The sequence below is a fragment of the Prionailurus bengalensis genome, chromosome A3 (genome assembly GCF_016509475.1).
Source record: "Prionailurus bengalensis isolate Pbe53 chromosome A3, Fcat_Pben_1.1_paternal_pri, whole genome shotgun sequence".
NCBI lineage: Eukaryota > Metazoa > Chordata > Mammalia > Carnivora > Felidae > Prionailurus > Prionailurus bengalensis.
In genome coordinates this window covers 12,688,365-12,703,510 of record NC_057354.1, presented here as the reverse complement: position 1 = coordinate 12,703,510, position 15,146 = coordinate 12,688,365, and the positions used below count along the sequence as shown (strand labels likewise).

At 46.8% G+C, this 15,146-nt stretch overlaps 1 protein-coding gene across 1 annotated transcript in view; it reads left to right on the top strand.

Moving 5' to 3' along the window:
• Positions 1–454: 454 nt before the first annotated feature.
• The window catches only part of ARFGEF2 (ADP ribosylation factor guanine nucleotide exchange factor 2), a 104,899-nt gene continuing 90,207 nt past the window's right edge, over positions 455–15,146 (top strand). Inside the window, 2 exon segments of the mRNA XM_043553725.1 lie at positions 455–731; positions 14,743–14,773. Of these exon segments, the coding sequence (XP_043409660.1) occupies positions 611–731; positions 14,743–14,773 (152 nt within the window). The 5' untranslated portion in view covers positions 455–610.

Below are 15,146 nucleotides of genomic sequence, written 5' to 3'. Positions count from 1 at the left end.
GTGTGTCTCGCCAACAGGCATGGAGAAATCCTGTGTCTGGAGAGTGTCCATGAATCCCCCTTCCCTCTCTCTGCCTTCCTTTCACCTCCCCTTTCCCTCCACCCCTTCCTTTCCTCTCTCACCTGCCCTTATCTTCTCTCCTTCTCATCTCTTTTCCCCTGAACTCTCCTCTTCCTACCTCCTCTCTCCCCTCACCCCTTCACCTCCAATCGACCCCCTACCTGTCCTCCTTTTCACCTTTCTCCTTTGTCCCTCCCGGGCCCTCTGGCCTTTCACCCACTCCCATTCTCCTCCCCCACCTTTTTTTCTTCCCTCCTCCACCCTCGCCCCTCCCCTCCTCACCCGCCGGACCCCGCCCCCAGCCGCAGGCCCCGCCCCGCAGGGGTCACGGGGTCGACGGACGCTCGGCGGCCGTAGCGGCCCCGTCAGTCACGTGGTCACGTGACGCGCTCCAACATGGCGGCGCCGTGGGGCCGCGGCGTCGCTTCCTGACGGGGCGGCGCGGACGGACGCGGCCGGTGGTGGCCGGGACGCCGGGCCCGCAGCGTCGCTCGCCCGCTTGTTCGCACCGCCCGCCCGCGGGGCTGCCAGCCCCCGCCGGGCCGGGGCCATGCAGGAGAGCCAGACCAAGAGCATGTTCGTGTCTCGGGCCCTGGAGAAGATCTTAGCCGACAAGGAGGTGAAGCGGCCCCAGCACTCCCAGCTGCGCAGGGCCTGCCAGGTGGCGCTCGGTGGGTGAGCCGCCCCGGCCCGGCCCCGCGCCGGCCTCCCCACGCCGGCCGTTACCCCGCCCGGCCTCCTGGTTTCCACCTCCCCCGACCTCGAATCCCACCCTCCCGACCCCCTTATTGTAGCCCGGGGAAACTGATGTCCAGGCAGCTCGGGACTGGCCCAAGGTCACCTAGCAAGTTAGTGACAGCCAGCGCTAGCTATCCAGCCTCCCAGCCCCGGGCTCTTGCCACGACTCCTTGCCGTCCTGTTTCCTGGTTCCTCCCCTCACCAACCTCAGGAGCGGTAGTCCTTGCCCCAAGTTTTCTCTTTACCTGCGTTCTGCTGGTTAGGGTTCCCCCATGTGAGCAGAGCAAGTGCTTTGCTCACCTGCCTTAGGGAAACCCCTGACATTTGTTTTGGAAGTCCTGGATTGGAGAATGTTTTCCCTTTCATTTGGGGATCTCCCATAACTCCGTCATGTCCTGCACCTCTTAGGTAGGTGCAAGAGATCCGCTCGTTGCGGGCAGTCCACTGAAATAGATGTTCTTTGAGGGCAAAAAGGCTCGTCTGTTTTATGCACTGCTGGATTCCCTGCGTCTGCAGCTCTGCCTGGCACATAGTAGGTGCTGATTGAATGGACCCACGGATTATGGAAATAGGGAGAGGACTCTCACTCATAGCTAGTTAAAACCTTGGTAGTTGATTACAGCATCGACATCCTGTCTTTTAATCATTGAAATATTTACCAAGTGGCCACTGTCTAGGTGCTGTGATGGGCACTACAAGACAGACAAGATACTTGCCTTTGTGGGGCTTATACTCTAAAAGGGGAAACTAAAATTACTGAGACATTTTTGAGTACTGATAAATACTTTTGTGAAAGTAAAAGAGCAAGATAGGATAAAAAAAGGGGGGGGGGGGAAGGCCTGCGGACTGGTTTTGATAGGGTGTCAAGAAAGTAATCCTTTCTGAGGAGGGGACATTTGAGCTGAGTACTGAAAGGCAAGAAGTGTCCACCATGTGGAGTTTCAGGAGAAGAGTTCTGGGTGTTGAGGATCAATACATTTGACCAGAGCTAGCTTCAAGCTAATTCACGACCCCAGTGCCTTTGGTTTGACATCTGTAAAAAGACCTGTTTTTTTTCCCTAACAAATCGAGTAAATGGAAAGTTTGATTTTCTGTTAGGGAGTTTGTAGTTGCCGTCACTTTTCTCGCTACGTTTGGTGTAAGGGACAGAGCCGAGATTCTTCTCTTGGGGCCTAGGAACGAGCTTGTGAACTTTGCATTTGTCCAGGAGAAGGTCTTTGGCTTTATCTGATTCTCGGAAGGGTCTGAGACTCCCTCAGGGGTCAGGAACTATTGATTGAGAGGTTGTAGTTGCTTAGATAATCTGGAAACAGATACTAGTCCTGTGAAATCCAGGATCAATTGGAGGAATTTACTGAGATTTAGATTTGTAAAGCTTTTCTATTCAGAAAACCAAGGCTAACTGTTGGATATTGTTTTATCAGGAATGCAGGATAAACACCTCAAAGCAGTTTGTTAGGCAAAAGCCCAATAGTTAGAACTCCATTTTGAAATCTGCCTGGAGTCTATCCTGTCAATATTACTTTAAGAGTATTGTCGCAGAAATTTAAAGATAACTATTTGGCAGAAAATTTTTCATTCCTCATTTTCACCAAGTTGTTTATCACAATTTTTCAACCTACTTCTAAAATTGTATTATGGGTCATAAAGGGTCATAACATTGAGAGCTTTTTAGATGTTTTTGGATCATATCTTTATTCAGAAGTTGTGGAATGCACGTTCAATGTTTTAGTAGTGGATTGTAAGAAATACCTCATATAAGAAGTAATTTGACCATAGGTTAAATGAATAGCAAGCAAATGGACATGGTGGCTCATCATTGTCATCAAATTGGGTCATAGGAACTATTATAAGGGAACCTGTGCACAGTGTTGAGTCAAAGTGGCCATTTTTTTAAGAGAGTAATTGTGTCATTGCTGTTGAATAGAAATGACTGCTTTTATTTGTAAACAGTAGAAAACCTATAGCAAAGTACATGGTGATTGATACTTTACTCTGCATCTCCAGGCACAGTCTTGTGCCCAGAAACAAGCCTGTGTGTGAGCTTGTGTATAAGAAGTTTTGTAACGTGGCCAGCGTTTTAGAGATTACCACGTATAGATTATCGTTAATTTTGATAAGAGGAACTGTAAATGACCACCCAAAGTTGAAGTGCTTAGATGATGGAGCACACTTACAGGAAGCAGCTGTGATAGGATTCGTCTGTTGTAGTGTATTGGGGGAGGGGATCAGGGCTGCAGGGACTGCATAGTAGGGAGGTTAGGAGTGTGTTCTCTGGACTCAAGACTGCCGGGGTTCAAGTCGCTTGCCTTCCGCTTCTTATCTTTGTGATCTTGGACAGGTATTATACCTTCTTCATTGGGTTATTGTAAGGATGAAGTTAGTTGACATATGCAAAGAACTTGGCACATAGTGGATGCTCTTGGTTTTGCTCTTGGTTTTTTTTTTTTTTTTTTTTAACATTTATACATCTTTGAGAGACAGAGACAGAGCATGAGCGGGGAAGGGGCAGAGAGAGGGAGACACAGAATCCGAAGCAGGCTCCAGGCTCTGAGTTGTCAGCACAGAGCCCGACGCCGGGCTCGAACCCACAAACCGCGAGAGCATGACCTGAGCCAAAGTCGGACACTCAACCGACTGAGCCACCCAGGCACCCCTCTTGTTTTTTATTATTAGCTTAAGCTGTAACAGACCACAGACACTGAGAGTTGTAGCCTGATGTTCTTAACCTGCATTGGTTCCTCGTTCAGGAATGACTTATTGCTCTATTTGGTTTGTTGCTGCAGTAAATAAGAATGTAATTACACGACCGGGAGGCTGTGTTTATCGCAGTGTTAACTTGCTAAAGCTCAATGAAGACAGGGGTTGTCCCTTGTAACAGCAGTGATGATCAGGATGGAACAGGTTTGGAGTAACCTCAGTGATTTATCTGCACTAAATGCCAAATGCATAGGTAGGTATAGACTACCCAATTAGGGGATTTTGTCCTGCCAGCCTTTATCTGGAGTATCAAAATAGCCTGTAAGAGTATTCATCACCCTAAGGATTTTGTTGGTCTTTACCTTGTTAACGAAGCTCTGATGTGTATTAATAATCTTGAACCCTTCAGCCTTCTTGTTGGGGTACACACATACATTCCTAAACCTCCCTTTCATAAGTGTCTTAAGGGCCATTTTCTGTCATGATCTCTCTTTACATTACTGAGTTATAAATTATAAATTCTAGAGTTTGGAGACTTGACAGGATAATCTGGGTGTTTTTAAATTGAGTATGGAAAAATTTGTCTGGAAATCTGGAAAACGTTAACTGAGTTCTAACAGTACTCTTCTCATCTATATATGATAAGAGATGCATTATCTTACTTCGTAACAATCCACACAGAGTGCTAAGAGCTGAGTGCTCTGTAATTACTTGGTGTCATTCTTAGTCATTATCAAGAAAACATAAAAAGAATAACAAACATATCTGTATGGCTTTCATATGAAATAAAGTGATTTCTTTTTTAAATAGACTTTTTTTTTTTTAGAGTAGTTTTAGGTCCACAGCAAAGTTGCACAGAAGGTACAGAGAATTCTCATCTGCTCCCTGCCCCCACACATGCGTTGCCTCTCCTGTTAGCGACATGCCTCACCAGAGTGGAACATTTATTACTATGATGACGCTACACTGACGCATCATTATCACCCAATTGAGTAACGTCTTAAAATCACATGTTATGTAATAACTATTGGTATCTACCATGTACTAAGCATTTCTGTGTTCCAGGCACCATGCCATGTGCTCTGCAGCAGTTTACTTCTTAACTGTTATTATCCTCATTGAGGCCCAGAGAAGTTGGCCAGCATACCTCCACCAGGAAGCAGTGGAGCCAGGATGGAACACGGGCAGGCCGGCTCCAGAGCCCAGGACCTTAACCGTTAGGGTCACGCTTGTGTTGCTCCTCCGTAGGAGAGTTATTGTATGTAAAATACTCAGTGGAGTCTTTAAGCAGTAATTGCACTGCAGTAAAGTTTTGAAGTTTCATTAAGTAAAAGCATTTGGTAAGTAGAGAGACCATATTTTCTATAGTTGAATTTTGATATATTTGAAAGCCTGTCATCACAATGATGACAGCTTTCTTCCCCTGCAGCTTTTTGCTGCATGTATCTTGGGTTTACTTTAGTTTAGGAACTAAGGGGAAGAAAGAAATGAGGGTAAAGAGCCGATGGCCCATAAGCTTCACTTGAGTGATGAAGCTTTCTGATTTATGACCTCTCTCTTCATCAGCGGTAAAGTGCCTTTGATGAATTCTGGAGGTGTGACATGGAGCCGGTGTCCGTCTTTGGGTACCGCGGGCAAAGGGAAGCCGAGGCCCACGTCTGCACAGCCAGGCGGGAGACATACGGAACACACACACGTGCCCTGGCCTGACACACAAATCGTAAAATCCAGCTTTAGATCTGCCACTCCGCTTGATATATGGGACTGAGAGGCGTGCGGGTCATTGGTGATCTTAGCTTGAGCTGTTTTGGTGGCACAATGAAGGAGAAAACCAGAATGGAATGGGCGAAGCATGAGTGGGAGGTGAGGAAATAGCGAGCACAGACAACTGTTTTCCAAAGTTTGGCTGTGGCGTGAAGGAGAGGCAGGAGATGTGGATCCTGGGAGGGTTTTTCTCATTATTTTAAAATAGAAAAAACTCGAACGGGTTTAAATGTCCTTGGGAAGAAGCCAGTTAAGGGAGTATGCTCATAAATCTTAGTTGTGTATTAATGTGCAAAAAAAAAAATTCAACATTTACACGTCCATATGATAAAGTGAACTGCTTTGTCCTCCATGTGATGTTGTTGTTATTCTAATTTTGACGTGTTCAAAATAACTGTTCTCACCACTAGGAAGAACCTAAGTGCAAAATTTGAAAAATATGAAAACCATCTCTAAATTGTCATAGCAAATAAAGTAAGGCTTCCTGGTGAAATACAAAATAAACCCTTTAATTTTGGCAAATTCTGGTGTTTGGATGAGACATTTTGTTTGCACGTGGTGCAGATTAATGTTTTGAGAAATACCAGGACTCAGGACCCTGACAGATTAGTTTTTGTTGAAAAGCTTTATGATGATTCTTCAGGAAGCGGTCACCTGCCTAGAAGCAGCATCTAAAAGTTGGATTTTGATTCCTGAAAATTGTTTGTTTATTGGATTAGCAGAAAATTCACTGACAGCTGAGTTGGAAACTTTGCTTCTTGATTAGTTCTGTGATGCTGGGTTGATAATTTAGCTTCTTTGAGCCTCAGTTTCCTGAAATGCTAAAGGTGATAACACCTTTGTCCCGGGATTATTGTGAAGGTTAAGTGACCCAGTGTAGTAAAGTCTGGTGCCTAACAGATAACCTGTTAAAATTTAGAGGCTCTGGTGTTAACCATATTTAAAGGAGAAGAAACTGAATGGTTTGTGGACGTTTTTCTGGTCTCTGACATTTCGATGCCGGTGAAACAAGCCGTTGGATGAATTTAGAGCTCTGTCCTGTACGTGTAAATCTCAGGGGAGAGTCTGTAAGCAGTGCTGGGGAAAACAGTAAGACTATTCTTTATGGAAAAGAGCAGACTTGTGAAAATGTGTACTTAATCAGCAAGTACATGGAGTTTCCTATATAAATAGCTCAGAACTGTATTTAGTCCTCACCAATTTCACCAGGCTTAGGGGGCCTGCCAGGAAAATACTTGACTTTCTTTCCAGCAAGGTTATCTTAGAAAACCTTGAGTCATTCCTGGAGTCTTCCTAAAGGAGCTTCTTTCAGTTTACTGTCTTGGTTGTAAATAAATCTTTTGCTGCTTTTTTTTTTTTTTTTTTAATTAAAGGTATTTTGTTAAGTTTTATAGATTTGTGGGGAGAACAGCCTTCTTGTGCCATTAAATTCTTAAATTTTTCCTCAGTCCCAGGGAGCGGTTAGTGCATATTTTGCTCTTTATATGGTCCTTTTGTCTGTTGACTAAACAAGGGTGACATTCACTGAGAAGATATTTATTTGGGTGTCACATTTGGTGTCATGATGCAGGGGAAACAAGCAAGGACCCTCTTCTCATGGAGTTTGCAGTTAATGGGGAAGAAGTGCATTATTCAAATGCTCACATCCTCTGAATCAACGTTAAAAAAAAAAAAAAAGTTAACCTAAAAAGTCCTGTGAAGGAGATAAACCTGGTCCTGCAGGGGAGTGAGCAAAGTTGTGAGGGAAAATTTCCCTGAGGAAGTCTTGAGATTTGAATGACAAATAAGAATTAAGTAGGTGGACGGGGCACCTGCCTGGCTCGTTCAGTAGAGTGACTCTTGATCTTGGGAATGTGAGTTTGAGCCCCATGTTGGGTGTGGAGATTCCTTAAAGATAAAAGCTTAAAAAAAATTAAATAGGTTAGGGTGCCAGGTGTTTTGGCAGGATGTGGGAATAGTATGTACAAAGGTCCTACGGCAGGGAGGAGTACAACTGTTAAACTCAAAAGTCGATCGACAGTTATCTCAAAATAGAAAAAAATGTGATCATTTAATTAAAAAAAAGAGAGAAACTGAAAGAGGCCACTGTGTGGTGGGAGTGTTTGAGAACAAGGTGGGAGGGGTGGCCAGGGCCCTACCATGCAGGACCGCAAGGTTTTCATGGTGAGGAGTCTGATTTTCCAAGCAAAAGCAGTGAGACAACACTGAAGAGTAGTAAACGGGGGAGAAGGTGCCATCATGACCAGGTTTGTGTTTTGGAAAGATCACTTGGACTTGGACTGTTGTGTTCAGAACATTTTAGAGGAGGACCAGAGGGATTGCTCAGGGACAGTGAGGAGGCAGTTCCCGTCACCCGGGTGAGAGATGTTGGTTCCTGGCCTCAGTGGTGAGGACAGAAGCCAAGCAAAGCGAGTGTATTCCCCACTTGTCCAGAAGGTGAATCAGAACATTGGATAAGGAAGAGGCTGGCTGTTAAGTTTCTGACTCACCCGACTGAATGGATGGTGGTGCCGTTCTGTAAGGTGGGACTGTGGGGGTAGGAGGTTGATCTGAGTTGGGACTTGATGTGTTGAGGCTCACCTGCCTTCGAGCATCCAGTTAGGTGGAGCAGGCAGCAGGTGGACATATGAGCCTGTTGTTCCTGAGACAGACCTGGGCCGGAAGTCATGATTTGGGAGTCAGGAGAGCCTAGGTGGGAACCGAAGGTGTCGGTGAGAGTGAGGTGGCCTAGGGAGAGAGTGTACAGAGAACGAGAGCCAGAGGTCTGCCTGGGCCTCAGGAACCCCTGCCTGGCTGGGCAGAGGAGGCAGCCTGCAAAGGCCATAGAGAGGAGTTGGGGCAAGAAGCAGAGGGCAGATGAGAATGTGTGCCTAGGAAGATAGAAGCAGAGAACATTTCAAGGAGGGTGAGGTTGGTAAGGTCAAACGCTGCAGGGAGGTCGGGTTAGATGGAGAGTGGCAAAATGCCCATCAGATCAAGAAACATGTGGGCCATTGGTGACCTTAGTTTGGGCTTCTTTGGTGGTACGGTCGGTGAAGGTGAAAGCCAGACTGGAGTGGGCTGGGGCGTGGGTAGGAGGTGAGGAAATAGGCAGTGAGCATGGGCAGCTCTTTCCCCAAATTTGGCTCTGGTGTGAAGGGGAGGAGGGAGGTGTGGATCCCGGAAGGTTTTTTTGTCTTATCTTTTCTTTATATAAAGGTTTAAACTTGGGAAGGATCCAGCTGAGTGAGAGGTTAAATAATGCAGGATAGAGAAAGGACAGTTTATTCATTCAACAAATATCGAGTGCCTCCTCTCTGCCTAGGAATTCCTAGGTGCTGGGAATTCAGCAGTGACCAGAAGAGACAAAAGTCTCTGTTATCATAGTTTATATTCTCCTGGGGAAGACAGAAAACAAATGAACTGATAAATAATGTGTCAAGGGCGGGAAGTACTGTGAAGCAAGATGAGAAAAGTAAACCAGGGTGAAGTGGAAAAGTGAAGCAGGTGAGGAAATAGAGAATGACAAGGAGGGGCAGAGGTGGCAGATTGGGTGGTGAGGGAAGGTGACATTGGAAGGGGGAACTGAAGGAAGTGAGGGAGTGAGCCCTGCGGATATCTGGGGGAGGGAGGGCATTCCAGGCAGCAGGAATAGCAATTGCAAAGTCCCTCAAACTGGACCGAGCAGGCTGGGGGTGGGGGCAGCGGAGTGTCTAGAAGGTGAGATCAGAGGGATGGCAGGGGGCCAGATCTTACAGAGGCTTGGAGGCCAAGGTCAAGATTTTGGATTTTACTCAGGGTGAGATGCGAAGCCAGTGGAAAGTTTTGAGCAAAGGAGCAGATGTAATCTGATTTCCATCGTAAGGGTTATGGATAATCTGTTTTGAGCAAATGTGATCTCATTTACATTTTAAGGGAATCCCTCTGGCTGCTGTGGGAGGAAAGGGTGGGAGCTGGAGCAGCGTGGATGGCAGTGGTGGTGGCCCAGCACCGTGAGAAGTAATCAGATTCCAGGCAGAACGGAGAGCCCGCAGAGGCAGGTAGGGATGCGAGATGATAGAGGTGGAGGGATTGGACCCTGTCTTCTGGCAGGAAAGAGTGAAATTCTGGGTACAGAACCAGTTAGGTTCTCTAACGGGAAGCTGAGTCAGTCTCCTTGTGGCGGCGTCTAATCTCTGGATGAAATAGGAGGCCACTTCATGGGTAATGAGTAAAGAGGAGGACTGGTTGGTGGTTAGTTAGGAGGGGAGGTGGGGTGTTTGAGAAGAGCGGAGAAAGGAGCAGTAGTTTAGGGAAGGTAGAGGAGATGGGCTCACCCGGCATTATTTAGGGCTCCATTTATGGTTGGCGATTATGACTCTCTAGCCCTGCCAACTTGCCCCACTGTCAGAGGTCTGGTTGCTAGGTGGAGACAGGTCAGAAGGAGATGGTAGTATAGTCTCAGTTTGGGATTTTGCCAGAAGATGAAGACTAAAGGTCAGAGAGAGTCATGACTGTTGATCACCTACCATTCTGATAGCAGTCCTGCTAATGGGACCCATCCTGGGAACTGAAGAAAGGGGAAAGCTAATGCTGGCCTTGTCAAGATCTGACAGGCCAAAGAAGGGCCCTGCTGGTCAGCTGGAAGGAAAGAAGACTGAGGGCATGGGTCAGGAAGGAGCTGGAAGTCCACCATTCCATATAGGGACAAGATTCAGAGTGTGACCAGCCTCACCAGGCTGGCTTGGAGTGGGGGAAGAGGGCCTTGGAGGAGAAGTTGCACAAGTTGGGGGCAGCCTTGGTTTCCATAGGAGGCAGGGGTGTGTGTGGCAGGTCAGATGTGTGGGGAGAGTTGAAGATTTGCAGGGACTTTTGGGGTCTCTGGGTGAGTTGACCAGTGATGGGATCATTGAGGTTGATGTGGGTCATTTTTGGACTCAGCCTAGGAGTGGAGTAGAGGCTTGTGCCAAAGTCACTGATGAATGGGGGGCGGGAGGGGGGGGTGGTCCTGACCCTAGGGGTTGGTAGATGGCAGCCATGCCCAGAAAGGATTTCCTAGGAAGAGTGTGGTTTTTCGGCTGAAGCTGCCCCACCCACTCAGGTCTTCCTCCTCTCCAGCCTGTTCATTTATGGCTGCTAATTGTCCGGTTGGCTGCTGGGAACACCTGTTAAAATGTGGAGCAATAAACCAGAGCAGGTGTGTGTGGAGCAATAAACCAGAGCAGGTGTGTCCTACCATATGCTCCTCTTCCTCCTCCTCTGTCTCATCATTGAGGGCTTCTGGAGTATTGGCTCTGGAGCAGACAGCCTGGGTATGATGCAGTAGCACTTGGCGGCTGTGATGGTGGACAGGTGACTTCGGCCGTGTGCCCAGATTCCTCACCTGTGTAACAGTTACGGGATAAGAGTGCTCTTGGCTTCCTGGCTGTTGGTGAGGACCGAATCGGCACCTGCCCCTCATTTTCTTTTTTCCCTTGTCTCTGCTTGGTTCCACTGATAGCACTAGAGGTTTTTCGCGATTTCTGACTCCTCTTTTAAGAAAAAAGCAAGAGAACTGTCACTTGGTTGACCACCTGCTGCAGGCCGGACCCTGCCTTAGCCATTAATCTGACAATACCTCTCTCATGGGCTTGTCAAGAGAATCGCCTGCACCCAAAGGCCTGGTTACAGTCTATGGGGCAGAGGGGGCTGCTTTTCATCATCCCCATTTTTTAAAGTTGGCAATCAAGAGTCAGAAAGGCCTACTAACCCAGCTGGCCTCGTTCAGCTAATAGATGTCCATGCGAGGACTTGAACCCAGTTCTTGCTGAGTCTCAAACGAATTTCCTGTCTTTCACCACACCAGGCCGTGCCAAGCTATCTGTGAGGCCCCCTGCCACACACCTTTCCCCTGTTTCTTTTTCTGCCTCTGTTTAATGGAAGAACATACCCTATTATCCAGATATATCCAGAAGCCAACTGTTAGGGCAGGCCATATGAAACTGCTACTATTCGGCCGTTCCCAGCTTACAGAAATGGCGCGCTCCTGTGGTTCTGATACTTCACCTTCCCCCATGGACTCCATCCTGGTCCAGGCCCCTGTTACTGCTCGCCTGGATTAGTAACAGTAGCCCCTTGATTGGAGTCCCTGCTTCTGTCCTGGCCACCCTCCTCTTTATACTCAAAACAGCCGCCAGATTGATCTGTCAGAACATAGGTAGGTCAGCTCAGGCTGCCTCCCCGCCCCCCCCCCCCCGGGGCTTTCCATCATCATCGGGACCCCAGCTGTGCCCAATGAAGAGGTTTTTTTCATAATTTTTCTTCTTTAAGAATGGTGTAGAGGGGCGCCTGGGTGGCGCAGTCGGTTAAGCGTCCGACTTCAGCCAGGTCACGATCTCGCGGTCCGGGAGTTCGAGCCTCGCGTCGGGCTCTGGGCTGATGGCTCGGAGCCTGGAGCCTGTTTCCGATTCTGTGTCTCCCTCTCTCTCTGCCCCTCCCCCGTTCATGCTCTGTCTCTCTCTGTCCCAAAAATAAATAAACGTTAAAAAAAAAAAAAAAAAAAGAATGGTGTAGAGAGTGCAACATTTCCTGATTCTTGTGGGAATACTTAAGCATAAAGTGAGAAACTGAAGAAAATCTGCAAACATACGATTTGTGACTTTGGTGTCTTGGCCTTTGGCAATAGCTGTCACCAGTAGTGTCCTCTGTCCTGCTCACTGTGCAGGGCTGTGCTCTTCACTCACTGCCACAGGTCACTCTGGCCCGTGTTCAGTTCTTTTGGAAAACCAGGGCGTACCATCTTGGTGGCTCTGCCACAGCAGGCCAGGAAAGGAGATCGAGAGAGTCCAGAGCCGGGGTTCAGCCTCCCGAGGCCGGATGGGGCTCAGAGCGGTCCAAACACTGGTGCTTCGAACTACGGTCGCAGTAATCACAGTCTGCGTTAGTGATAGCAAAGCCAACATTTATATTCTGCATTTATAGCTTACCGGGAAATTCTGGGTGCTTATTTGGGAGTCACCCTCGTACCCAAGGGTTACGAACAAGGGCCTTAATTTTCTGGGTTCAAGTTCCAGCCCTACCGCTTACTAGACTGTAATGTCTCTGAGTCTTGTGTTTTCATCTGTAAAATTTAATGGAGTTGGGCCTTGAACCCTGGTCCTCAGGCTCCTTACATACTTTTTGGCTGAGAAGCATTTTAGCTGGTGTAAAACTTGGATGTTTTGTCTTCATAGTGCTGGCCATAGTCCTTAAAAGCCACTTTTGTCCCCAGCAGTTGTTAACTTCTCTGCAGCCAGTGAAGTACATTTTCCTCGATTTTTCCTGATCGGTAAAGCAAAGGTTGCAAACTAGTTTTTTTTGAGCACAATACTTTTAAAAATAATTGAGGTTGCTTTGGATTACAGTCAAACTTTCACTTAAAATCCGGGTTTTGACCTCTGGAAAAATCAAAACAGCTGGCACCTCTGGGCTCCGCCGGGACTGAGGCCCTGTGGGATGTGGAGGGGTCCCCCCTTCCCCTGATGTCTTAAGCCCACCCGTGCCTCTCCTTGATGTCCACTGCCTGGCCTCCGTAGGCCTTTGAGTGTTGCACTTGAGTTTATTACCCTTGATGCCTCAGTGACTGAGTAGCTGGCATTCCTGGTGATTGCCTCATCCATTAGTGAGTGAGTTGGCACCGGTGATATTCCAAAACAGATTATTTTGGAGCTCAGAGGCCAGCCCAGACTCTAGTGAAGGCTTAATTGCTTCAGATATATTTAACATCTAGACGCTAACAAGGTAACCGCTAACAGAAGGAGACCTTACGTTTGAGTTTGAGGAGCGGTGTGCCTCTGGCATGTCACACGGTGACACCAAGGACCAAGAAAGCCTTGACGTTATGGGTACAGATTTCTGCCAGCTGAAAGCTTGGCTACCAGTGTCCTGGGCTGGATGGGTCTCCTGAGCCACTCCCACAGCTCGGAGGCCTCCACTAGAGGAAGCCACAGCTACGTCCTTAGTGGATTCTTGTGCCAAAAGGGAATGCCAGAGAGCTCTCTGTAACAGACCCTGTGTGTCACAGCCCCGATGGTCCATGAGCAAAATGCTTGCTAACGATCATCTGGGTGTTTCTCCCCCATTGTCTGATGTGTGCAGTAAGAAGACATTGGAAGATTGCTTCAGGGTTAGAAATTGCCACCTCTAGTGAATCTGGTTGTTGAGTTTTCACTTCCTAGTTCAGTCTAGGATAATAGTTGTCCAAGAAAAAGAAATCTGTAATTTCCAGAGCTGTGTTGCTGGGATAACTAATGCTGTATCCATACCACTGGTTCTCAACAGACTGGATAAAGAAGACTGCTCTTGGAGATTATCTGAGTACACAGCAGGCTTACTTCAGTGGCCTGGTTTGATAATATGTTGAGCCTGTGAAGCCTAATGTGCAGGAATACTTTTGACCAAGAGAATGGGGAGGAATTCTCTCCATATTTAGATGGGGTGTTCTGTTGCCTCAAGGGCACAAAACCTTGTTCTCCTGGAAATAAGACTATCCGAGATTGTGATTTGTGAATAATGATGCTTTATTTCTGAAACCTAACTGTGAGGTTGTATAACCTCCATGGTAAAGATTTTTTATAAATTCATAAAAAATTTTATATACCTTGGCACAACAATATGAGTGTACTTAATACACTGAACTGTGTATTTTAAAATGGTTAAGATGGTAAGTTTTGTTTGCCACAATTAAAAAAACTTCTATGTAAAAATAACAAAGTATATATGCTTATAGAAAATGTGAAAAAAATAAAACATAGTCATTCTACTAACACAGCTTTCTGTTATATTTGTTGCCAATCTCCTATACATATTTTTGCACAGTTGAAATGTTGATAGTATTACCATATTATTGTGGTAGCTATCCTTAGCATGCATTTTGCACGACAGGGAAATAGCTAGAACATTGCACTATGGGCTGGAATGCTTGGATTCCAATTCTAGTTCCCCAGTTCCTGATATCTAACAGGGGGCAAGTTACCTAACCTTTCTGTGCCTTGGTTTCTCATCTAAATCAGTGATTCTCACCTGGGGCAGTTTTGCCCCAGGGGACAGTTGGCAACATCTGGAGACATTTTTGGTGTTGCAGACCACAGAGGGCTGCTACTGGTATCCCACTGGTAGAAGCCAGGGATACTGCTGAACGTTCTGCAGTGCGTAGGACAGCCCCATAATGGATTAGCTGCTCCCAGATGTCAGTAGTGTCTTGGTTGAGAAGGCCTGCTGTAGATAAGATGGAGATAAATACTACCTGCCTTATAGGGTTGTTTTGAGGGTTAAGTAAATTAAAGGTATGTAAAGTACTTAGAGTAATGCCTAGCACAACATAGCTGCTGTGCACGTGTTAGCTATTGTTATTGTTACCGTAATCACTTTTTATTACTTCATATCAGCATTTCATTCTTAAAATTCTGATAAACATTCTTTTTAATATTTTCCAAATCTTTCAGTAAAGTTTTCTTTTACATAATTATTGCATTCTCTTAACGTGCCCTTCTTTTTTCCCCACAGATGAAATTAAAGCAGAAATAGAAAAGCAGAGGTAAGCTCTTCTCCTGGCTGAAATACAGTATTAAGGGAGTAGGTAGTGGCCACGGGAACCCCTCTCTGTGCGTGTTTTCTCATATTGTATTATGGACAGCGCATGCTCTCCTAGCACAGTGCCGGGCACAGGGCCCGACTCTGTGTGTGTTTGAACAGATGCTAGGTTAGCAGGTTACCGACTCGGTAACTGCATATTTGCAGGAAAGGGTAAGGAAGATCAGGTTGAGGCTGCTGTCCCTTTTCTTGACAGACGAGGCAAAGCCCTTGCTTGCCCTCTATGTCCGGCTTCTTTAGGCAGGAGGACAGCTTGTCCCGGAAGTGGCTGTGCCTCGTCTCCATGGTCAAGAAGCCAGTTCGACTACAGCCCCGAC